Source organism: Dermacentor silvarum, chromosome 5, assembly GCF_013339745.2.
Source record: "Dermacentor silvarum isolate Dsil-2018 chromosome 5, BIME_Dsil_1.4, whole genome shotgun sequence".
NCBI classification, from domain to species: domain Eukaryota; kingdom Metazoa; phylum Arthropoda; class Arachnida; order Ixodida; family Ixodidae; genus Dermacentor; species Dermacentor silvarum.
This window is the reverse complement of record NC_051158.1, coordinates 92080768-92105933: the sequence shown is the minus strand read 5'-3', so window position 1 is coordinate 92105933 and position 25166 is coordinate 92080768. Positions and strand designations below refer to the sequence as shown.

General features: G+C 46.7%; 1 protein-coding gene across 1 annotated transcript in view; it reads right to left on the bottom strand.

Moving 5' to 3' along the window:
- Positions 1 to 1796: 1796 nt before the first annotated feature.
- Positions 1797 to 25166, bottom strand: part of LOC119453588 (E3 ubiquitin-protein ligase ZNF598) — a 37693-nt gene continuing 14323 nt past the window's right edge. Inside the window, exons 2-6 of the mRNA XM_037715639.2 lie at positions 24556 to 24813; positions 20721 to 20932; positions 12363 to 12586; positions 11683 to 11776; positions 1797 to 5714 (exon numbers count right to left, since the gene is read on the bottom strand). Coding sequence (XP_037571567.1) covers positions 4088 to 5714; positions 11683 to 11776; positions 12363 to 12586; positions 20721 to 20932; positions 24556 to 24813 — 2415 coding nt within the window. The 3' untranslated portion in view covers positions 1797 to 4087. The remainder of the gene's footprint in view (positions 5715 to 11682; positions 11777 to 12362; positions 12587 to 20720; positions 20933 to 24555; positions 24814 to 25166) is intronic.

Below are 25166 nucleotides of genomic sequence, written 5' to 3'. Positions count from 1 at the left end.
TTTTATTATTTTGCTATTTTCCGAAATATTTAATAAAAAATCAGCAAACTAAATAAAAAGTTTGCTTGCAAAAGTCTGGCTTTTTTTTTCTTTCTTTAATGCAACAAACCTTATCAAATTCAGTGCAGTGGGTGTCGAGCAAAAAAATGATTTCTTTTGTTTGCCCTCGTATTTAGATGAGAGGAAGTGCTGGCTCGGGAGCTCCTAAGTTTCAGCACTGGAACATATTCCTGGATGCGTTTGATTCCTTTCGTTACCATCTGCGCAGATAATTACACTCCAACCTTTCACACGTGCTGAAGGAAGTCTTTTTCATAGCAGGTGTTTATCACAAACATCTTTCAAGTGAATACTGGAGATGAATCGCACGCTTAACATCTTTATCGAATCAGGATATAATGTGCAATAATTCGCTAGAATTAAAGAACGAAAAAAAAAGTAAGTTTTGTGCACATTTCTTATGAATGTGGGAGGTAAAGGGTCATTAACCTTCCGTGCCTTTCCTTCTCTTTCGATGCGGTGATTCGGTGGCCATGGCATTGTGATGCCACCATGCACAAGGCCGCAAGTCCCATTCCCAGCCATAGCAGCTGCAACGCAATGTGCGCAAAACCACTTGTATATTAATTGAGCTTCGAGTGTGCAGCAGTAAAGAACCCCAGGAGGTCAGGATTAATCCAGAGCCCATTAGCACAAAAATCTCTCGTGGCCCATGCATAGCTTTGGGACGCTAAGCCTAATCAATCAATCGACCAATAAACCTGCAACACCACTTCTTAAAGGGGCACTACAGAAAAACATCAAGTCGAGCTAGATGGATAGATTACTCGTCTGGAAGTCTATCATCATTTTATGTGTGCCAATATGTCACTTTGTCGCGTAGAAGATTGGCCCCGAAGGTCCGTCTGCTGCTCCACCAATTGGAACCACCAACGCCAAAATAGACGAGTCGACGTAACCGCCACGTGACCTCCTCCGGAATCAGCCAGTGCCGACGTCAGTGGTGGCGTCCCTCCGATACTCCATTTTTGTCATTTTCTCGTTTACTAAAGATCTGTTCTCGCTACGACGACGAATTCATTATTGCCCCCAATTTAGCTTGACTTGATACCACCGTGCTTGATACTTTCATTTAGTGTTCCTTTACTCTCAAGTAAAACACGTGTCTACCCATGTTCGACCTATGATCCATGCTGCTGTCTAACGGAAGGCTGTGCCCATTTCCCCCCCCCCCCCTTCATTTCTTTATGCCTGGTTCTTGGCTTCAACCTTCGTTAACTTCAGCGAGATGAGAAAGAGGACTAATACATCGTTGTGCACTGATGCCTCATTTAACTGCCTCCTAGGAAAGGCAGTTATTTTTTGCATCATAGACCAAATAATATCTTACATTAAATCTGTGCTGTACCCACAGTTCAGTGCCAGTGGAAAACAGATTAATTACAAACATTTTTCAAAGATATTGGCAAGCTGCTGCTCATAACTCAGGGGTGCTCGGTAAATACTCTCGAACCCGTCTTCGCATATTTGCAGAGTCTAAAAACTAAAAAAAAGGTGGCACCTGGTCTGTTCAAATGCACCCCACCCTTTCATTTGCAATGCTACAAATTCAACATCTTCTTTACCAACTTGAAGTACCAAGGTAGCTTATTAACTAAGTCGGGGAATCTTTTCTTTCTTTCTGGGGTTTTACGTGCTAAAACCAGTTCTGAATACTCTGGCGCCAAAACTACATTTGCCTACGTAAAGGCTGTGTAATGTGTACTGCACGAAAAGGCACGACAGAGACGTCTCGCTTCCAAACGAAACAAATAATTTACTCCTGGAAAGAGCATCTCTCTCACCATCTGTACAAGCAAAGAAGCATAAGCACAGTACAGGTTATGTGGCAATCAATCACACTGCCACCAGCAGAATTAAAACAAGCGGCACAGCGCGCAGAAAAGCAAAAAAAGAATGTTTCTCAATTTTGCAGAGCTGTGAAAACAGAGCTGCCTGCCAGCCTCACAGGGTCTGTCGGACAGCCCACCGAAAAGCTAAGGCAGGGCAAAAAAAGTGAATAAAAAAATTTGAGCACGCATTTTTTAAGGTCTTTGTCAAGGTTAGCGTGGAACGATTCTCTAGGGAAGGACAAGAGCACTTGCTTCTCGACTCGAAAGTGCGACCACCAAGACTGCAAGACTGCGCAGACGTGAAAGACAAAGGAACTTGGTTCAAACGAGGTGGTCAGGAAGTTATCAAAGGATAAAAACAAAATGCTGCATCAACGCACTCCTGCTGATGCAGAGTTATTTATGGGAGCTCTTTAATAATTTTGAAATGAGTGAATTTGGAAAGCGGGCAGTACAGCTATTACGATACAAACTTATCAGCAGTCTCCCTAGGCACATCAAAATGCAAAGCATACCTTCTGGAAGCCATAGATAAACAAAACAAAAAAAAGGGGGGGGGGGGGGGGTCAACAGTTCAAATCCGTTAATACAAAAAGGAAATTTCGTTCAATCACAACTGCACGATAAAGACAGCTGAAAGCAGAACACACAAGAATCGACATCTTTGCCCAACAATGCAAGCCTAAATTACTTCAGCAGAAATACATTAAGAAAAATAAAAAGCAAATGGCAACACTGAACTTGCAAAAATAACCATCAATGTTGGTCTTCATTGAGCTGGTGGCAAATTAGCCATTGTGTTCAAGGATAAAAAAAAAAGGAAAGCAGTTATAGCTGGCTTAAAAATTATGAATTTCATTCATGTTTACAGAATATGGCCAATGCATGAACCCAATGAACAGGCAAAATTTAATTGTGAATGTGAACAAAAGCACCCACAGCATGAAGCAACATTTAAGTAAAACCAATAGGCACAACAGAAACAGAATGCTGTGAAAATGCAGCCGCCAATTAATTATATTAGCCATGAAGTGCTATCTGCAAGGACTGGTAAGCTAGGCAAAATAAACTGGTGCGGAAACAACTAAGATTCAACTTAATGATAATGAAAATCACCCCTCCTCAAAATTCTACTAGAAATGTCTTCCGATTCAAATCATGAGCATTACTACTGCTTCTTCAAAACTCCAAAGGAAAGTATGCGTAGGAGAATGTGTGTGCGCTGTTACTGATACAAAATTGTTTAGACATTAAATAATACGGCATTATGGCGAAAGGCACACATGATCACAGTTACGAGGAAAGAAGAAAAAAATGTGTCTAAAAACAAAGCTTTAATAAGAGAAACGGGACTTGTTAAGTAACAATCAACGAACAGCGCAAATGAACACGATGAACAGTGGTTTGAAAGATGGCTACAGATGACTTAGTCCAAAGCAATTGCGGGAAATTGCAATAAGTAAGAAAAAAAAAAGAGAAAAGGCCCGCAAACAAGCTGTTCAGTGCTCTCACTTCCTTTGTCTTTCGGCAGACTGGAACCATTGCATCAATACCTTTTGACACTACGCATCAGACTAGCAACATTGGCGTTCTCGTCTTGCGCCAATGTAAGTGGGAAAAAAAAAAATAGAAAGGTTGAGTCTATTTCCACAGCACTTTATACCCGAGTACTTTACCATTCCATCGTGCATTCGGTGAGTTCAGAACAAGACAAGACTGGTCATCACCAGACTGGACATAAAAATGATGGAAGTGACCAAAGATGGCAACGCTATCGAGCAAAGCAATGTGGTAAGTCAATGACCTTTACATTTGTAATGAGTGAAACAGCGGGGAGGGGGGCGGGGGGCCGTACAAACAAGGCAGCGAGCCACCTGCATTTGATAATAAAAACAAGTTCACTGTGGGAAATACCAGTTCACATCAGTCCCAAGCACTCATAGTCGGTGCTTTGATTCGGAGAAACTTCACTCGGCATCCCGACACCAGATATTCAGAAGCCCAAATGTGTGCCCGATTGAACAGCCGATGGCAATGCTGGGAATGACAGCCACTCTCCCTAAGACGAGCTCCGGTGGAATCGCCAATGACATCACGGGTAATCCGGTGACATCACCAGCAATTTGTTGGCATTACCGAGTCGTGCCGAGATGCTGAAGTGAAGAAGGCACTTGGATGTACGCGGCAAGTTCGAGTCACGAGGGGTCGTGCATGGTGCGGTGACTCCGGAAGTCCTCGGCAGACAGCACCTGCTGGCAGGTTGCGCACACGAGCAGTTGGACGGGTGACCCTTTGGGCAGTGCACCGGACGTCGCCGCCTGCGCCCTCCTGTGTGCGTTGAACGTGGCCATGAGCTCCTGCTGCTTCCGAATGTCCGGCAGCAGGAACAACAGCTCGGGAAAGACGGCAATGAACTCCTTCTCGGAGCCAAACAGCTCGATGCAGCGGGCAAAGTACTCGTCGGCGGTCAGCACCCCCTGGCGAAACGAGCCCGACAGCGACTTGAACTTGGTGAAGAGACCGTCCTCGGAACGCTTGTCCAGGATCCGCTGCACGTCCTGGATCAGACTGAGATTCCGCTGCTGAAAGCCTGCTGGTGGCATGTACTGCGGCGGCACGGCAGGCGACGCGGGAGTCGTCGTTGCGGTCACGAGGGAGGACAGTGTCCCCATCGGTGCATCGCAAGCGCTGGGTCGCGCGAACCCGGGCGGTGGCTTGGGTTTGCCGAATCCCGGCGGAGGTGCAGCGATCGCCGTTGGTCGTCCGTTGAGGCTGGGAAAATCTGACACCGTCAGCCTTGGCGGGCGTTCGTCGGAGTCTGAAGTGTCGCCGTCAGAGGCCAGCTCGGGGGTGGGCGAGGGAGGTGTCTGGATAGTGGTCCCTTTCCTCGCTGCTGAAATGAGCTGGAGCAGGTTGTTCGTGGGAGCAGCGGTGGATGGCGTCGTCGATTCAGTACTCGTATCAGAAGACTGTTTGCGTGCGACCGCCGCCGCCTTGGCAGTGCTGTCGGTGCTGTTGTTGTTGATTTCAGCCGCTGGTGGGGTCTGCGACGACTCCGTTTGCTTAGTGTCCTCCGCCTTTTTCTTTTTCTTTGCTTTCGCCAACTTCCCCGTGTTCCAAGGTGGCTCCGATTGAGGTGGAGGCGTCGGTGAGGACGAGATTGAAATCCGGGCGATGTTGCGCGTTGCCAGCGTCGGGAAGTCCTCCTCGAGTGCCATTTTTGATGAGGCCTTGGAGGCCGGCTTGTTCGCCTTGGCTGGCTCTGGTGCGGGTCGTGCCTTCACCACCACCGAAGCTGTCGGCAGCTGTGGTTTCGCCAAGCCGCGGTCTCCAGATGCCTGTGCCAACCAGTTCGTTACAGACTTCCCTCCGGTGCCATTGTTGTTTGCATCCTTCCGCTGCTGCTGCTGTTTTGTGACCGACCCTCGACCTGGCGGTATTCCATTGGCCTGGCCTTTGGGTTGTGCCTTGGTTGCTTTGCGCAGCGACACCATGCCTGTTGTTTGCGGCACGGCTGGCCCCTGCTGCGTTGCGGAAGAGGATGACGGGTTGAGCGAAGGGAACTCGTCGACGCTGTTGACGTTGACCTTGTCCGGTTTCCTGGGCGGGTACGACGAGGCTGCCACTGGAAATGGGTCGGTGGCCGTCTTGTACCCAGATGAAGCAGACGATGCTGCTGCGGCTCCGTCACTGCCCAGCTGCGGGAACTCCTTCTCACAGCGATAATCGACTGGCGGCTGCAATTCCCACGTCATGTTCAGATTCTGCGACCCCTGCGATCGCGACTGTGCACCCAGCAGATTCCGTGCCATCTGTTCATCCCTGCAGGAAGAAAAAGGTAACAGAGGGGAAGATTCTTTAGAAGGACTCAAAAGAGCATCAGTAAATTGGTTTCTATAATGGCAAAGCATTATTCAAGGATTCTATTTGCATTTCTTTCACACACAAAAAAAAGTTGGTTGCTAGCGAGCAAAATGAACAGCAAAATTTCTATTTGTAACAGTAGTGCCCAAACTGCAGTGGTGGTGTGTCAGCGGGACATCACGTATGTTGTAGCTTTTCTGCACGTCCATGACTAGGCCTAAGAAGGCAATGACAATCAACACTGGTGAAAAGAACCGAGGTTGGCCTAATAAAAGGCCATCAAGAGAATGCACATTCCAGTTCGGCCAACGAGTCGATGTAGTCGAGCAGAAAAGCAATATTTTGATACTTTGCTGGTGCCTCCTTGAAACCGAAAATAATGGTTTGCTTAGTCGCCAAGCCCATCTAGTCGTAGCCGGCTCCATCCAAACCGCAGCACAAGCCAATCTAAGCCGCTAACTTGCGAAGGACTGCACTTGCGGTTTGTTGCGCGAGTTCTGAGAGTCTAAGTTTGCTCCTGTTAGTGTTAAATTGTAACACCGTCTTGGGCAACTTGTTTGACTGTTATTATGAATTTTTATTGGAAGCTATCAATCAAGCAGCTTCAAACGGCCCCCAACTCCACCTTTAATGTCTTCGTTGCTGAGACCGGCAATTAAGTTAGGGAACTGCCACATAATTACTGTTGTAAAGAAATGCACGATCATGCGGCTATGAGAGCATGGTCAGCCTCTGTTTCAAGATGCCGGGGATAGAGATTTGGTGCCATATGGAGACCACACCTCTGTTTATCTGTAGCGACCTCTATGACAATGGTCAAAATACAGGTTGAACAGGTTGCATGCAAGCATATGTGCATGCGTGCAGCAATGCACTGACCATCTTTTCTGACTGCCTGAGGAATAGACTTATTTTCTGGTTAATTTGATATTTCAGACATTTATTCTGACTTTAAAGTGGTCCCCACCGATTTTGAATTATTGGCCGACGACTGTACTGCACGCACTACCGTGAACGTTTTAGAGCATGATAATTAAAGGGGCTCTCTTTCGTTCAGTCTCCATTAAAAAAATTTTTTTTCCAGTTTTCTGGAAGTTCAAATCAACAAGGTTCCTTTGTACGTTGGTTCAACAGAGAAGGTGGCAGTATATGGGGCTGTTTGAATAATTTAGAAGGTACAAAAACAAAGAAATCTGTCAACGACAGCAAACAAATTTATGATTGCAAACAAAGCTATGATTTATGTCAGAAGGAATTCCACTCGCTCACCACAAGCTAAACTGTTGACTTTTACATGTTTTCAAATTTACGTTTGTTTCGAACCCTCAGAAAATTTCGAATACTGAAATTAAAAGTTAAGCGACTATTGAACAGCGTATTATTCTATCACATACAGTAGAACCCCTTTGCTACTTTTTTCAGACGGCCATGGAAAAATAAAGCATGGTTTGAGGAAATGTAATATGCAATAACAATTGTCAAAGCACTGCAGATGAGGCAAGAAGCTACTCTCACATAAATCTTTACCTGAAGTTGAATAGAAGCGCAAACACTACTGAAAATCGTCCAAGTTGAGACTATTGAAACAAACTTCAAAACAAGTGAAGTCACCGTTTTGAGCAAAGACATTAGGCGGTGAACACAGACAACGAACTATGCCGTGTTGGTGGTGCGCTGTTGCCGTTTCTGGTTTAATGGACAAACTTGGCATGAAGCAGCATGGAACCGAATGCGCACACGACACACACAGAACAGCTAATAAGCTGCGTGTGACACACAGTGCCAGAGGAGTTCATGGTGAGTCCGTCAGTGTCACATAAACTGGGAAGCCAAATGGGACAGGCATTTCAGCATGCAAGAGCTAGAAAAGCGTAACGAACAAGAGCAAATCAGTTAGGTTCTAGTGCATTCGAAAATACAGTAACACCTTTTTAATTCGACCCGCTTTAATTTGGAAAAGTGGATAAATCGGACTCGTCCTCTGATCCTGGCAGGCGTATGCATAATTTCATGGAATCAAACTCTCACTAATTCGGTAGATTTGGCCACACACCGGCTAATTCAGACAACTCACTGAGCTCGGCGTGTAATGAGCCCCACAAAAAGCAAAAGCGGCGCTAGCAACCAACCAAAACTGAGCGGCAGAGTCCGCATCGCCATAGTCATCAGTGGAAATCGTGCATGAACAATAAAAACGCAAAAACGCGTCGCGCCTATTTGTGCCTTTATAGCCTTTATTAAGGCGAAAACCTTATGTCTCATGGTGAGCTCTCCGTTTCAAGGCCGCTTTAACGGCGTTGTCGACACGAAATGGTCCTCTTAGGATAAGAGCCGATAATGCGCACAAAACTGCAATTAAGGGCGGAAGAATGATTAAGCATGTGAACTGAAGTGATAATGGGTATACAGAGAGGTGAATTAAAAGTGAATTGATAGTGAATTAGAGGTGTTGGGTGAGAGGAGTCAAACGAAAGGTAATGATGAGACAGAGTGAGCTAAGATAATGAAGGTGAATCAAGTGGTGAAAGGGTGAATCAAGAGTGATCAAAATGGGAAATTTGAAGTAATAGAGCAAACCAAGTGTGATGGAAGTAAAACCGAGATGAGAGTGAATTATGGTGAACCAAGCAGTGATAGGGTGAATCAAGAGTGAATGAAGGAGAACCAAGCAGTGATAGGTTGAATCAAGTGTGAATTAAGAGTGAATAAAGGGGTTATGAAGTGGGGGAGTGACTTGTAAAAAAAGTGCTGAGTCATGGTTTGAGTTTGGTGAATCATAGGAAGGACTTGCAAAAGAAGAAAAAAAAACACGATGACTTGCAAAAATTATGAAATTGTGGTTTCAGAGTGATGATGACTCAGCAAAAAAGTGGTGCCCTGTCATTGAGTTAGTGGCGCTCAAGCTCTCGCCTTCAAGTCGTATCAGTTGCAGCATAAGGGACCTCTAGTAATCTGTCTTACGTTTACCCCTGTGCATAGCACCGCACTGGCCACATACTTTCATAACTGCATAGTCTCCATCCATGACCACATCAGTAGTGACCATGGTTTCGTCCGCAGTGGTTGCGGCAAACAGTATAATTGTGACTCGCAGCGTGCATCGGTCGCATGCTTTTTGAACTGTATGGTCACCATACATGATTGTGTCGATAGTAGTGTTGTGCGAATATTCGAATAGTAGTTTCGAATATTACGCTATTCGATATTCGCTTCGAGAGAAGTTATAATATTCGTGCTTTTTGATGTGTTGGCAAATGGTCGCGAGTTTGTTTACTGTCTAATAATCAGATCCACTGGCAGCCGTAGCCACCACCGCGGCAACGCTAGGCCTAGCTACTTTGACATTCGCTACCAAGTTTCTTGCTGTTCGGTACCTTGTTTTTAATTGAAACAGCTTGCCGCTGTTGGCGAACTAAAATGGTGCCGACTCCGGCTTTGTGATCCTCACCAATGGCTTCGAAGTCCGGAAAGCACAGTGCGTTGTGTAATGCCAGTTCCTGAAAGTCAGCTTTGCCTCAGTACAGCAATGTTACACAGTGAAGCATACCAAGAGTGGGAAGGGGCAATTGTCACGGGACAAGGCATGTATTCACCCGCCATCTCCTATCTCAGTACGAGCACCAATATGCCTAATAAGTGTACTGGCAGGTCTTTAAAGCTATTTCAGACATGCCTCTGGCAAGCTGAGCCCTTGGGAGCAGTAAAAGGCATGCATTTATGTTTTCGAACTGCCCGATTTTTCGGACGTTTTCGCGACTTTTAGGGAGTCCGAAAAATCGGACGTTGACTATATTATTTGTAGTAATTTCGTCAACCCTGTTCAACAACGGGCAAAAGAAGCCGAGCAACGAGCTCCAGAAATGCAGGTATACGCCGGCGTCATCTTTGCCAATCTTGGCGCCCTGGTTGCCGGCACTCTTTTCTCACCACCACCGCCGTCCGACACTAAGGGTGGCCATTTTCCACCGGCTAACAAATGTTAAACGTTATCGCTCGGCGCAGGACGCGCCTGTATCGGAAGTTTCTAGAACGTTATCGATGCTTCTTTCCGTTGCCTGTTTTCACCGACGCTTATGTTATCCGATTGTATGACAGACGCGAATTGTCTAGAACTTTCTGGAAGACACGCGGGCATCAGGGATTAATCTGGAACCTTCAATGACTCAGGTATAAAAGCCGACGCGCTTTGCCGCTGATCAGATTTTCGACGATCGCCGACTGTGTTCGCCGCTATCGTTGTGCTTTGAGTGTAGCTTGCTTTTGTGGGCACAGGTTCGCCCAATAAACAACCAGTTTCGTCATACACAGTTTTGCGAGTGTTTTCTCTACCATCACTACTACGTGACAATATAAACTACAATAATCTGAGAAAGCGATGAGTAAATGACATCAACATTCTCAAATATATTCCAATAAATAAGTCATACTTGAATTAATTGTGGTCTCATTCTCACAAGTTAGTCCACTTAATTATTGCTTGTATCCAATAATTATCTTGCATGTCACTTTGTGGCCAAGATTTTTGAACAGCAACTATTCCACATTTGATTCGAAAATATTCGGCCAAAATCACTATTCGCTTCGAACTCAACATCCACTATTTGCGCAACCCTAGTCGATAGCGACTGTGGTTTCGTCCACAGCGATTGCGGCAAATAATAGTTTTGTTTTGACTCATTGAAACGGCGAAACTGTTGAGGATGAAGAGCGCTGGCTACATTACGATGGACGGACAATCTGTTGGCGACCAACTCGTTGGCGAAAAAAATAATCGGGATGTGCGTGCAAGTGAAAAGAGTCTCAGATGAAGACGCATGCCGCGGGCCGCACTGCGTATCAAGTCACGAGGTCTTCACTGTTTCGAGCGATAATCAGTTGCGAGATGACAAGCATTGCAGCTTCCGTACTAGTACGCTCTTGGGCAAAATAGAAACAGGTTTTTCCAATTCATTCAGTAAATAAAAAAGTGCTGACATAGTAACCATTTGTTGTTTGCTCGATACCCTGAATAATTAGATTTTCGGTTAATTCGGACATTTTTTTCTGTCCCGTGAAATCTGAATTAACGAAGTTTTACTGTATCGAATATTCACAAAAGCCTCTTTTTTTCTCCCTAATTCGGAGCAGAATAACTGATAGGCAGTAAGTTTTATGAAATAGAAAAGCATACGATGCCATTGAACAGAAGGTGACATGCAGTACAAAATTACAAGAATGATTATTCACAGTGTTGGGAATTTGCAAAAATCATGAAAATTGTATCCTTGCAGGGATCCGCGAGAACATCAATATGGAGTCTGCGATAAGATTGAATCTTGAGAAACCACTGGCATAGCACATCCTAGCATATGTAAACCCTTTCTTGTCCAAACTTCCTTTTAATGAAGTGAAAAGATTATATTACGAGCATCTAAAGGACAAAAAGCCAAAAAGAATTCCTGCTAGATTATTGGCAATGAACTGAAAGGTTTTTCTCATGAACTGCAAGAACCCGAGGTGTTGTAAGCAGCACGTGGTTCTTAAGGCGTTCTCAATTCACCAACATAATAGAGTGAAGTATGGCTACAGATTATTTGAAGACCATTTTAGTGGCCATCCGAGGCTGGTGCTATGCATTAGGCAGCAGGACACAGCACAGAGGCCTAACCTCAGCACGATGTGAAGCATAAACATTTGTGAAATGTCAGGGACAGTCACATTTTTTTCCCAGCAACAAGTCGACAAATGACGTAATTTAGCATTGCCAACACTCACGTTTCTGAGAATAGTTTTGTTATTTGCTTTTCGGGATGTTGGATATTTCCTGCAGAAAGGATTCCTACAGAAATCATTGGCTCCACGAAGTTAAAGCGCCCCGTAGTACATTGACCGGAGTCGCGGAGTTCGTTGGAAATGCACGCCAACACACCAGGAGACCAAAGCATACCGGCTCGTGTCTGGCGGTGGGCCCCTGCCTGACCGTGGTTGTCGCAGTGGGCGTCGCCCGTGGCTCCCAGAGTCGTCGTAGTACCCGCTGGACGCTGCACACCAAGCCATAAGAAGGTAGTGTTAAAGGGACACTAATGAGAAACATCAAATCACTTAGGTTGATGAAGTGTTCAACGTGGAAGTAATACTAACAGCAACAAGGTTAAATACGGACAAGAAAAAGATGACAAAAGCACTGACTCAACTAAAATTATTTAAAAAAGAAAGGGGGGCATATACTGTCGACTTCTGTTAATTCGATCCTGACGGGACCGAAGAAACCGTCAGGTGGAATTAAATAAAAGGTAGAAAAAAAAAACACTGAAACGCCGTTGAGATTCACTAGACAGTGCTTGCCTTTAAAGTCAGCTGCACCGCAATACAGTGGTGTTATGTGGTGAAGCTACAAAGCACGAAAGGTGCCACACTGTTACGGGGCATAGCACGAAAGGTGCCACACTATTACGGGGCATAGCACGTGTTCCTTAATTTACACATGCACATGCACACTCTCCAATCACAGTATGAGCACTGAGACACCTAATAGGTTTACTACCTCGTCAAAATTGTGGCAAAAAAGTGCGGCCCTTACACCAGGTTGGGAAAATACAACATAACCAAAGTTCTAGCGGGACTCACAGTGGGAGTTGGCCGACGCCCTCGGCGTGACGGCAAACTCGAGGTCAAGGGTGCGCGCCTGTTTGGCCTGGGCCTTGGTGAGCAACCGGTTGTGCTGCTGGGCGCGGTGAGCCTTGAGGTCGATCTCGCTGCGGAAGGCCGCTGTGAACGTCTCGTTGCGGCAGTCACCCTCCTCGCACAGGAAGTGCTCTTCCCGGAAGTGCGCTCGCAGGTACTCGTAGTTGCTGAAAGTCATGCGGAAAAGATTGCTTAGACGTTGTGGGCTCTCACACATGTGCTCTTGAGACAAAGGAACGACAACGCAGTAGTGCAGAGAATCAAAAGGGCATTTATTGCACCTTTCATACACTAATACATACTAGCCGAATTACGACCAATAGAACATTCACACGGGCGCGCGACAAATCAAGGAAGTCCGACTCACCGCGACCCGATAGCGAGCGAATACGTTCGCCCCATGCTATGACACCATCGCCTAGTCGTTCACGTGTACGGTCACACGAACGGTGGCGCGCTCGAACGATCCGTGTTCGTCCATACTGGTGTCCCGCTCACTCCTCGCGCGACGGTTGCGCGAAGCGTTCGTGCGTGTTGGTCACCGATCCCCAGCCAAAGAGAGAGCGCCTCCGACCTTTTTCTCCCAAGTGACCTCGCCCATCGGTGGCGTTAGCATCGCGACACTAGCGCCATCTCTCGCAACGCGCCGCAACCACCGCCGGGCTTAGCCACGCAGAGAAGCCGGACTACAGGAGACATGCGGGGAAAACAACATCAGGGGACACGTGAGAGTCGCGCATCCCCACAACGTATCCCAAAAGGAGACACATTAAAGGGGCACCGAAACACCGTGCTAACTAATCATGGAATGGCCTCACTATTAAAAGACGTCGCTTCACGAATCTGAAATTGAGAAGGGTATAAGATTGAGCTTGTTGGTAAAACATGCTGCCAAATCAGGTTAACAGCGCAAGGCCACCAGAGGGGACAGAAGAGAGAACAGAGCACTGAACTTCCAACAGCTTTTCTTTTCTCCACTCCACATCTCCACTAGAGCACTGGAAGTTGCACGGGGGAAGGGGGGGGGGGGGGGAGGAGTGGCAAGGTGGCAAAGCCCCGACCATAAACTAGGCAGTCGCATTACTTTTTTCTCTCGCTTTACCAAGCTACTTCCGGTTTATGTTTACGCATCAATTTTTTGACGCGAGATGGGTGCTCAGGCTGACTCGCGTCGCCACGCCCCTGGAGCTACGTCATCTACAGAGACAAATAACAGCACATGGTCGTCAGCCTCCAGAGGGCTCATCGCGGCGGCCGCAGTACATATCTAAACAACGCAGCAGGCCGGTGCAATCTCCCGAGGCCATGCGCATCAGACGCAGGTACGTGCAACTGTCACGTGTAGACCAGAAGTGCAAAGATAAAATACATTTTAGTCTTTTTGAGATTGCATGCACATATATTTTTCATCTATTTGACTAAACCTTAGCAATAATAGTACAGTAGAACCCCGCTGTTACGTTCCCGGGTGCTGCGTTTTCCCGGCTGTTACGTCGTTTTCGGCCGGTCCCGGCATAGCTCCCATAGGACCCAATGCATTGGTAACCCGGCTGTTGTGTCGCAACTGTGGGACTGTTCCTGCATCATGCGTTGTGAACTGCAACCTCACGCCGGCCCGAGCGACCATTGTGACTTTTCATGTCGCTTGGCCTGGTGGCTTGACAATGGGATTGGCCGCCCAAAGTGCCGGGGGCGACACCTATGGCGTATTTTCGATTTCTGCCAGAGAAAGCGTGGCCTTTGAGATCAGTATTTGCTATCTAAAGATGGTGTCTATGATGTCTTGGGGCCCTAAAATTGGTTTTGGCGCATAGATGTTCCGTATAAAGTCCAAGGGCGTTAACGCCGTCGCCGCGTGCCTTATGCTGTATGCGCGAATGAAAGCGTGCGAGGGGAGCCAACGACCACGGCCAAATCTCGCGCGCGTAAGAAAGAAAAGCGGGAAGAAGCGGAGGGAGATTCTTGGAAGAGGAAACGCATTTTCCGTCGCGCTCGAAGCATCGGCGAGGGTGGAGGGAGAGGGAGGAATAGCGGGCGGCGTTGTACTCTGGCATCAACTGCGCACTGCGCGGCGGAACGCGGGCCGTATCTTGAAAGCGATCTGCATTAGGGCAGAGTCTAGGCAGTGTAGGTGCGTTGGCGGCTCGTAGCTTTGTGCATACTGTGTGTTCTCGATGTTCAGTTTGTGTTGAAGCGATAGACAGCAGCACGAAGGTCACTTCGCTCGCTGCTGCTGCTGCGGCGCTTCCTCACGCCAGCGTTTGGCAGCGCGTATTCGCGCTCATTGAGTGTGATGTGTTCATGTTTGCCTGTGCGCGCTGACACCATGTTTGTTAATATAGTTAATAAACGCATGTTTAAAGTTTATACGGACGATAAAACTACTACCCTTACTTTGTATAGCTGTCTACTCATTTGCAATCGCAATCGATGCTTTGGCTTTCGGGCGAAACTATGACGTTTTCTCACACGTAGGAATTAAAGAATTAAAATAATATTGTATACAGTTCAACACTACTCTCATTACTCAATTTTTCCTGTTTCTTAGCTCTTGCGTTTCCCGGCTCTTACATTCTTTTCTGTTTTTGTTTTTTACGGTCCCGTGAAAGACGTATCAGCGGGGTTCTACTGTATTACTGAGAATTTCCTCGTGATCATGAAATGCACCAATACCGGTTGGTTGGTGTTACGATCGACCAGAAGGGGCAGCGAACTTCTAGTATCTCCTGCTTGTCTGTGATGAATCACTTCGGGAAGCTGAAAAACGTCCCACGGGAAAGTTCAGCGGTGACACCATGCCTAGACACGTTTCAAGGAATACGTGGTTACTAGGTGTCACCTGGATGCTGACCACGGCGATAGGAGTAAGAAACTCTTGGAAAAGGACCGCTTCTACGACGCTTTCTCATAGCCACTGCTAGCCACCAAGGCCGTTCTCCAGACAAACCTGTCGATGGCTGACCCATCCCGGGAACCCAGACGCGCCAGATCGAGTCAAGCACGAAGCTGCCTGTCTATGAGCGTCCCCTCCTTTCTGTGGCGGAGTGAGCAGTGTGTGCCCAAGGGCACTTCTCCGAATGTGTTCAGGGAACAAAACGCCGAGGGATTATGTGCACCCTCACCCTCAAAGCAGACCCTTCGGTGACTTGACGCTCCGATTGGAGGAAGGTGGGACCGCAGCTTTTCCTGGCCTAGGGATCTAGGGGGGGGCCAGAGGGCTTTTAATTAAGCGGACTTTTTCGGCTCACTGGTGTGCTTCGATCTAGTCATGCTAGACTGTTGAGACGTAACGTTCTGTACTTCTCAAGTAAATATTGTAAATAAACCCAGTACTCTTCGTGCTGGATGAGAACCTGTTCCTCCCTTCAACAACGTCCTCAGCGTGGCTGAGAAGGAAGACGGCTGGGCCAGCACCCCTTGGATATGTCCGACCTCGTACTCCTCACGAAAGAAGCAACCCTCTTCATCAACTCTGCACGGACGACGGCGTGGGCCCACTTAACCTCCGTGTGACGCGCCGGTATCATAGGCCAGCAACCCATTACGAGACGCACCGGTGGCGTAGTCTAGAGAGCGGCCCGCAGTTTGACGTCGGACTCCAAGACCACGACCACCAGCTCCTACATTGGCTGCTTGCGGTATAGCTGGTGACAACATTGCAAAGGATAGAGCAAGCAATTTTTTGCTGCTGTTGACACAATTTCCCTGCTGCATGCAGTGGAATAATATTTGGCTCACATGTTCACAAGAGAGAGCCTCATCTACAGATTGGATATGGTTTCTTACTATGTTCAAAAAGTGTTTCAGGGACCATCTAAGAGTTATCATGGTAGCCCAGTGATTATGACGTTGCACTGCCGAGTTTGAGGTCGCGGGTTCAATTCCAGCCATGGCGGCCACGTTCTAATGAGGGCAGAATGCAAAAACGCTTGTGCACCGTGGATTGGGTGCATGTTAAAGAACCCAAAGTGGCTAAAATAATTCTGGAGTGCTCCACATTGTGTGTGCCTCATTATCAGATCGTGGTTCTGTCATGCAAAAACCTCAACTTAATTTGATTTCAGTACAGTACACTTTCATCAGGCGCGGATCCAGGGGGGATGTCCGGATGTCCTGACCCCCCCCCTCAAACTTCTGCATCGCCCCCTCGCTGACATGGTGGATGGCCCTGTCGCAAAAAAAAATACGGCCACCAGCATTCTTCAAAATTATTTTTCGCGAGACCAGTGGTATCAGCCATGTAGAAGTAAAGCTAGCTCGCTCACAAGCTTAGTTGTATTCCGTAGGGGTGTGGTGTGGCGAAGTTGCCGTAGTTATTTTTTCTCATGAACACCTTGGACCTCCTGGCGCCGGCCGTGCCTTACTCGTCCCTTCGGTGGCGTCGAATGAACGAGGGGACGTCCCTTTTGCCAAGCACACAGATGTCCGCGCGAGCGCCTTCGCGCCTGATCAACTCTGTTCCCCATTGAGGTGTCATCGGTTGCCTCATTGGCTGTCATCGGTTCCGCGACCAACCTCCTTAATGAAAGAGATCTCTCGCTGAGGTGTTCATATATAAATAATAACATTGCAACTAACAGCTAAACTAAGAACTACGCATAGGCAACTTTTTTTTAACTGTAGCACTCAGTGTGATCTCAGGTTCTTCTTCTTCTTTCTGTGGTTTTACGTGCGAAAACAAGTTCTGATTATGAGGCCCGCCGTAGTGGAGGGCTCTGAATTAATTTTGACCACCTGGGGTTCTTTAACGTGCACTCCAACGCAAGCACACGGGCGTTTTTGCATTTCGCCTCCATCGAAATGCGGCCGCCGCGGCCGGGATTCGATCCCGCAATTTCGTGCTCAGCAGCACAACGCCTTAGCTGACTGGGCCACCTCGGCGGGCTGTGTGATCACAGTTACACGTTGACAATATCCAGTACGAGCACAGTACCGTTCGTACGCTACAAGTTTTTCATTATAACTTCGCAGTTTTATTGTCGTACATTAAGCATAGGAGGCTCAAAGCCGCCGGATCCGTTTACCTGAGTGGCCGTTCTCGCGGAGCGGGGTGAAGCCTCGAGCAGCGGAGCGGCTGCGAAGTGGGGGAGCGTGATGTCAGCGGCCAACGCCAGCACGCGGGCCTAGGATGGCGTCGCGTGGTTAGAGAAACGGGAGCAGATGCGCGCCTTGTGTAAAAGGATGACGTCGCGTGGGAAACAAAACATGAAGACGCTGGCTCGCGCTCTCGGCTACTAGGCCACATCGTTCTTGCAGGTGGCGTCGTGACTCTTCTTCATACGAGGTGATCCGCATATCGTAAACAACCAGCGTAGTGGTTGCCGCGTCGGAGCTCCAAAGCAAACGAAGGTGTCTCAGCCGAACACAAAGAATCTTCTTAAGGAAATCAAGGTGTCCCAACAGAACTCCAAAGACGGACCCGTGCTAACGCATGCATAACAAACCTGCGACAGATCATCCCAAATTTTATTTTAAGAAACAATACAGGCTAGACATACCGGGTGTTCAAAATTAAGCTTTATGGTTTTCTTAAAATTAGGCACTGGGAGGCACGGAAAGAGCACCTGCTCAAATAAGTTATGTGGCCAGGGGGACACAAAGTGAGATGATAATTATCGCTGTCAGCAGCCGAATTACCTAAGATTGAATAATTAACTATTCATTGACTGCAGTAAGTTTGTATGTTTGTATTCAAAAGTTAGAGGCAGTCGTGTTTCTACACAGTTTCACTTGGAAGAATTCTTCTAGAATGTCTATGCTCCGAGATATCCAACTCCAAATTTTAATTGTCGTTCGCATGATTACGCATGCAAGAGAGTGAGGATTGGCGCAAAGCTCCTCCATGATGTGACGCAGCTGTTGAGTGCGGCGTTTAGTCTGACAACGCGGCGGAGGCATTAGCAAAGATAATAACTGTCCCCCTTCGCCTCACGGCTGGCGAAAAAAAAAAATCGAAGAACCCGTAACCGCTGTCGTAACACGCGACCGCGCAGCCTGTAAAGCTGGCGGCAGCTGCCATGCCGAGATAATGGCGCGAGCGGAGAAGCCGGAGTGTAATGCGCGTGCGTAATGGTGACTAGATGACCAGGCATGGTCATTGCCTGGGCTACGCAAATAAAGTGACTGCTGATTTCCAAGTATTGTAAGTTTTATTGGAATCAAAAGCAACAACTACACCATCAACAGCAGAAACCTTTTTAGCTATGCTAACGAATATTTCATACATACTGCCGCTTTAAGTTTGGTGTTGTCATGCACAAATCTCATGAAAACACTTCACCCATCAAGATGTGAATGCCCTAAAAAATCTTAAAAATGCTTCCCTTCCACAGCAACACAAAGCATAAACCGCTCGTGCGTCGAGTCGAGAACTCTGCGCAGTAAGACAATTGAAATTTGGAGTCGGATATCTCGGAGCACGAACACGCTAGAATAATTATTCCGACCGATACTGTGTAGAAACACGACTGTCTCTAAGTTTTCAATACAAACATACCCACTTACTGCAGTCGAAAAAAAAATAGTTGTTCAACTTTAGTTAATTCGGCTGCTCACAGCGATAATTATCATCTCACTTTGTGCCCCCCTGGCCACATAACTTATTTGCACAGGTGGTCTTCGCGTGCCTCCCAGTGCCTAATTTTAAGAAAAACATCAAGCTTAGTTTTGAACACCCTGTATTATCAGGCACAGCCGCCAAGCACATGGCTGTATTGGGTAATGTCATTTTCCTATAAGCTCGGAGAAACCGATATCTGGCTTCGCTATAGGGCTTCTTCATCTTTCGAGGGTTTTACGTGCCAAAACCAGTTCTGATTATGAGGCACGCCGTAGTGGAAGGCTCCGGATTAAGTTTGACAACCTGGTGTTCTTTACCGTGCACTACAACGCAAGCACACGGGCGTTTTTGCATTTCGCCTCCATCGAATCGAAATGCGGCCGCCGCGGCAGGGATTGGATCCCGGGATCTCGTGCTCAGCAGCGCAACACCTGAGCTGACTGAGCCACCACGGCGGGCTAGAGGTGTTGCTCTAGCCGTATAAAACGCGGGTTTATCGTGAGCAGAAACAGTGCATTTCGGTAAATCAGGAAGGCTACTATCATCATCATCATCATTGACAGAAGCTGACCCCCCCCTCAGAAAAAACCTGGATCCGCCCCTGACTTTCATTACTTCGACTCCGGTTAATTTAATCCCGACTAAAGGTCCTGGTCGACGCCCATGCATTTCTGTGGGCCCAAACTTTCGTAATTTCAATCTTGTAATTGGCCTTCACTGGATAATTCGAACTTAGCAAGTCAGCATGCATGCGCCTGACCCCTATGATGACCCGAATAGCGACTCCTTTCTTGGCGAAGCTTAGGGGGCAGTGAATGTGTTGAACACACGTCATCACCTATCAAAAACGCCTATTTTCAGCCAACGGAAGATTTTTGAGCAATTACCGTAGCTCACAGTGTCCAATTACTGTAGTATATACTCGATTCTAACATGCACCTTTCTTTTTCTAGAAAATTGGGTAAATATTTCCAGAGTGGTGCAATTGGATATGAAACCGAAACAGCCTTCGCAGCGTTCATATGCTTTACTGCGTAACACAACTGTGTTATGGCGAAGCTGACTTTAGGAAACCAGCCGCCATTGTGCACCGCGTATGTTTCTTGCTAAAATATCAGGTGCGCGTTACATTTCTACTTTGTTTAGGAGCTGTAATTTAATTTCTAAGTTAGTTTTCTACTTTATAAACAGAAAGTGGGTGCACGTTTGATTTGGGGCGAAGTGGACAAAGTGCACGCCCTCGCTTTTTTTTTTTATTTTGTGGGCTGTTGCAATTGAGGGTGCAGGTTATACGTGGTAGTGGGTTATACATGGAAAAATATGATATTTGTGTGAATGTAACAAGTTTTGTAAGCACTTCATGTTATATTCGAAACCATGCCCTGAATGTAAAGCGAGGATTGAGCTAAGAATCATGGTACGATTCCGCATGCTATCCAACATAACACCTGCAACAAGTTTACAACAGGCTTCATCAAAGTATAACAGGTTTCAAATGCATCACATGTATCAGACACTGAATCACACCAAGTGTCTCCTGGTTTGTTTTACAGTTGAGCCATCCAATTCATGTAAAGTTCAATCTTCAGGTGACTCTGCGTTCTGGAGCAAAGCCGATCTATTCACCAACGCGTATACATCTTTGTGTCTTTTGAAGATCATGTGTATGGTTCTTTGCTCATGAAATCCCGTTTCGCAGCTTATCGATACGAATGTGTGGACAGGTGGGCAGTGGCACCCACCGGTAGTATTGAAGCCGGTAGTCGTCACCGCAGAAGTGGCAGTAGTAGTGGTCCCGGCGCAGGTGCCGGTACAGCTCGTCGTTGTCAAAGTAGCGCACGTCGCAGAACTTGCACAGTGGGTGGCCCTTGTGCGACGTGTCATCCAGGTCCCCCTGGCTCTGGTGCCGTGCCATGTCCCTCCGCGTGTATGCTGTCCGCTCACCCGGAAAGATCTGCGAAACAAGAGGGGGCAAAGAGTTCAAACGCAAATTTCTCAATCTATTCGCACCATACACAGGCCTGCCGCTGCCATGCTTCGACAGCATTTCTCTTTCCTCGGCACCCATTGTGTTAGTCCAACAGACTACCGGTTTTCTATTCTGCACACTACATGACCTCTCCAGCTTCATCTCTACCTCTTGTGACGGCTCACCTCCAGGACTAACATTCATGTTACGCAGACAAAAACAACGAAAACTGCTTCAAATTATCACTTGGACGACATAAACAAGTCGGACGCTTCAAAACGCTAAGTAAGTAACCTGGTTTCTAGCGCCAAGCACGAACAAGCATGGCTGCGCACGTAGGCACGTGCATTTGTGCGCCAGTATGAAACGTTCTTTCCATTTCTCTACCGTGTGCTACCTTGGGAGAGCAAGCAACGTTCATTGCAGGAAGACATTAGCGTGAAGGGCTAACGGCGATGTGCCAAGTCGTGATGGCCAAGCACCGACAGTGCGTCCCTCGACTGACGATATGCTCCCTCATCCAGGAGAGACCTTCCTGGGAAGCTATAAAAAGCAGCATGTCTCGACGGTGGAACAGCCTTTGCCTTTTGCTCACGAGCGGCTTGTTGAGCTGACGACTATTTACCGAGATAATTAAATGTTTTCGTTTTCTGTTCTGCGTCGCTTTGTCTCTGCCCCATTGCTGATCCACCTGGTCGAGCTGCAGGCCGCTCGGTCTACACTACCCTTGGGACCCCTTGGGACTGAAAAGCCCCATGAAACACTCAACTAGACCAACACCTGTGCTTTCTTTCTGGTTCACACTGCCTGCTACCTGTAATTAACACCTATCACTTTCTGTTCCATTACCCATTGTGCAATTGTTAGGCCCTGCAGTTTCCTTGTACTGGCAAAATGCACTGACTGCAAAGTACAGTTTTCAAGGATACAGGTAAGCTGCTGCTAACAACTCGAGAGTGCATGCCGTGCATCAACGCATTTTTACTATTCTCGAGATTTCCGTCTCGTAATCTGGGTCCCCGTGATGACTTGGCCTAGACAGCTCTTCTGCAAAGCTTCAACAGGCTGTCTGCCAATCACAAATTCCCATTCTCTTGCCAGGCTATTGAACAGTCTTCTGCATATCAACTATCACACTTACACTCAGACTTTGTAAGCAAAGGTCCTCTATCATCTGTTGCAAGTTATCTCCAGTGTCACAACACAGGACGTCACCAGGTTGCCAAAATATTCCCCCATTGATCCTAACATCTAATCCTTCCCAATCTCGAATATTAAGTACCTCTTGCAAGCATGCATTGACATTCGAAGAAGTGTCTCTTTCCCTAACAAACCTCTTAACCAATACTTCCTTGCTCTCTTTTTGTGAATGAATATGGTAGCTGTTGAATCTCTCTAGATATTTTCTATGACAGCCAGTTACAATTCCTCTGCTCCTTGACCACACAAAGCTTCCATGACTGCTGGTATACCTACTGAATCAAATGCTTTCTAATGACCTACAGAGGTCATATAAAGGGGCTGGTTATATTCCACAGAATTTGTCATTACGTAATTGATGACATGAAATGCAGTCCATTTTTCAAAATCCCTTCCTAAAGCTAGCCTGTTCTGCAAGTTCGACTGAAGTGTTGCCCCGAGTCTATTGGAAATTACCTTGATGAATATCTTACACAAACTGAAAGCAAGCTAATGAACCAATAACTATAACGACATTTTAACGTCTTCGTTCTTGTGAAGTAATATTATGTCGGCATCATTTCAAGTCTATGGCGCATTTGAAGCCACAATGTGATGATTACAAAGGGTCGTAAGCTTTTCAAGTACAATATCCCATCACCTTTTATCAGATCGACTGCGATTCTACCGTCTCCTGCTGCTTTTATTGTGGAGGTATCTTGCAGGGCCATTCCAATTTTACCCTTAATTACACTTGCAACTCCCATCCCGAAGGTCACAATGCAGGGAAATTGGGACCTTAAAAAAGTGCTCTCAGTATCACCTTCCTGAAATACCTGCTAATTACTGCAGTCAAACCTATAAATTTTTCTGTATTATAACTTGAAGATTTAAGCAATAGTGCCAATTAGCATCATTCTTATACAGTCGAACGCCTTTATAACGAAGTGCTTGGGACCTCTAAAATCCTTCGTTATAAAGACTGCACTGTGTACCGCTCACAACAGAGCAGGCTAAACATGTTCAACAAAAGAAAGACCTGATTTTACATGAATTCAAGAGACTTAGCGAAATAGGTCGCAATTTTTTTTGCACACTTTGTCTGACAGAATGCGCAACTGCAGCCACTGTTATTGCACAGAGGTTCACAGGTGCAATAAGAGTGGCTAACCAATAACAGTAACAATAACAGTTATTGTACCGAAGTGACTCCGCGGCGAAACGCAGGAGCTAAGCAAATTAAAGCTTCAGATTGCGGAATGCCGCTACGACCCCCATCCCTCGCCGTCAAAAATTCTTCGTTCATTCGCAGCATTTTTCTCACTGTTGCCTTCACTGAGATTTGCATCCTTTCTGCCCTTGATGACTTTGAAAACGTTGTCAGTTACAATTATATAATCATGTCATCATCAAATGTCACGTATTCGTCAGCTGTGGCACCCATTACTGTTACAACAAGTAGCATACGTGTACAGCGATTCCTGAAGCACACGGCAGCGGGACTACTACTCATATCGACCCTCTCATCAAGTGCCTCGCTAGCCCTGCCGTTAGCGCTAGTGATGAGCGCACCTTGGTGATTTTTGCCGAGGGCAGGACAGCATCGCTACAAGGCATTCATTGTAAAGCAAAAAATCAGCCAATCGGGGATGCCTCAGTTACTTCGTTGTACATGCTAACTCATAGGAGTGGCCTTCGTTGTAAAGGCGTTCACCATAAATATAAAAGATAGGAATTTCGCTGGGACATGGTCAATCTTTCTTTATACAGGTCATATCGCTGTAGAGGTGTCGGTTGTAGAGGCATCCGACTGTAGTATGTTCCACAAGCCTTACAAACATTAGCTATTAGCAGCTACTAATTCAAAAGTGCTGCAGTTTCTTGGTTTGCGTTCACGCTTATGTTTACTCAGAATTTTGTATTTATTCTATTTTTCCTCAGCTAATTCTGCTTTTGTGCTACTTTGATCATTAGTGTTAATATTGCTGCGCTGTTCGCGTGCTGCCTATTGATGCATATGCCTCACGAAATGTTTTGTTCGAACCCTTCAGCAATATTATTGGGTCCCGAGAGCTCTATTCCTTCTGTACAACAGTGAGCAGAAGTATACGAACCACAGGCTGAATGGAAAAAAGAAAACTGAATTTACTTGTAATTCAATGCCGAGTGCACTAGAAAGTTAGCAATGCCAAGTACGGAGCGCAGTCCTCAATTTCAAGTTACATTCATAAGTGCAGAAGAATATCCGGATTTATAACAAGATTCCCAGTCCTTACACTTCTGCTCGAGGGTGTACTTCAATAGACTTCACACTACTACAACAAACTCAAAAAGGTAAACAATGTTCAATACAATGACTCAAAAGGCAAAAACTAATAAAAAAAACGATGAAGCAGGCAGGAGAGTAAGACCCAGTGGCGCCCAGCTACCTTGAGGTGCTCGACGCAGAGGTCGCAGTAGGTGCGGCTGTGCTCTTTGCGCACGTGGTTCCGCAGCATGCCAAAGTTGCCGAAGGTGGGCGCCGGCTTGCCCGGCACTGGCGGGCAGTACTTGCAGCGGTTGTCGAGCAGCTCACGGTAGGCCTGCCGCACCGACTCATCCTCGAAGCAGATCTGTGGCCGCACGTCCACCTGGTACAGTCGCTTGTTCAGCTCTTCGTAAGGACGGCACTCCTTCACAAAGATCACCTGCACATAGAAGGGTGGCGAGGCGATGAGAAGACTGGGATGGTCACGTGGATGCATTCACTGACCCTCGTCATGAAAGCACACACACTGTCACAGTGCTCTTAACTTGCTCCCTACCATGGGGATAATGCCTGCTTTTTGTAGGTTACACTAGATATCTTTTTTTCTGAAGGAACTATTACACTCAACATTTTATGCAACACACGAACAGAAAGCAGAATAAATGTGCTTTTCAAGCACAGAAGTTTTATTAACCAGTTTTTGAGGCAACACAAAACTTTAATTGCCCCCCCCCCCCCCCCCCAAAAAAAAGGATTGAACAAAATTTCGAAGGTATAAAGAAAGAAATTCTA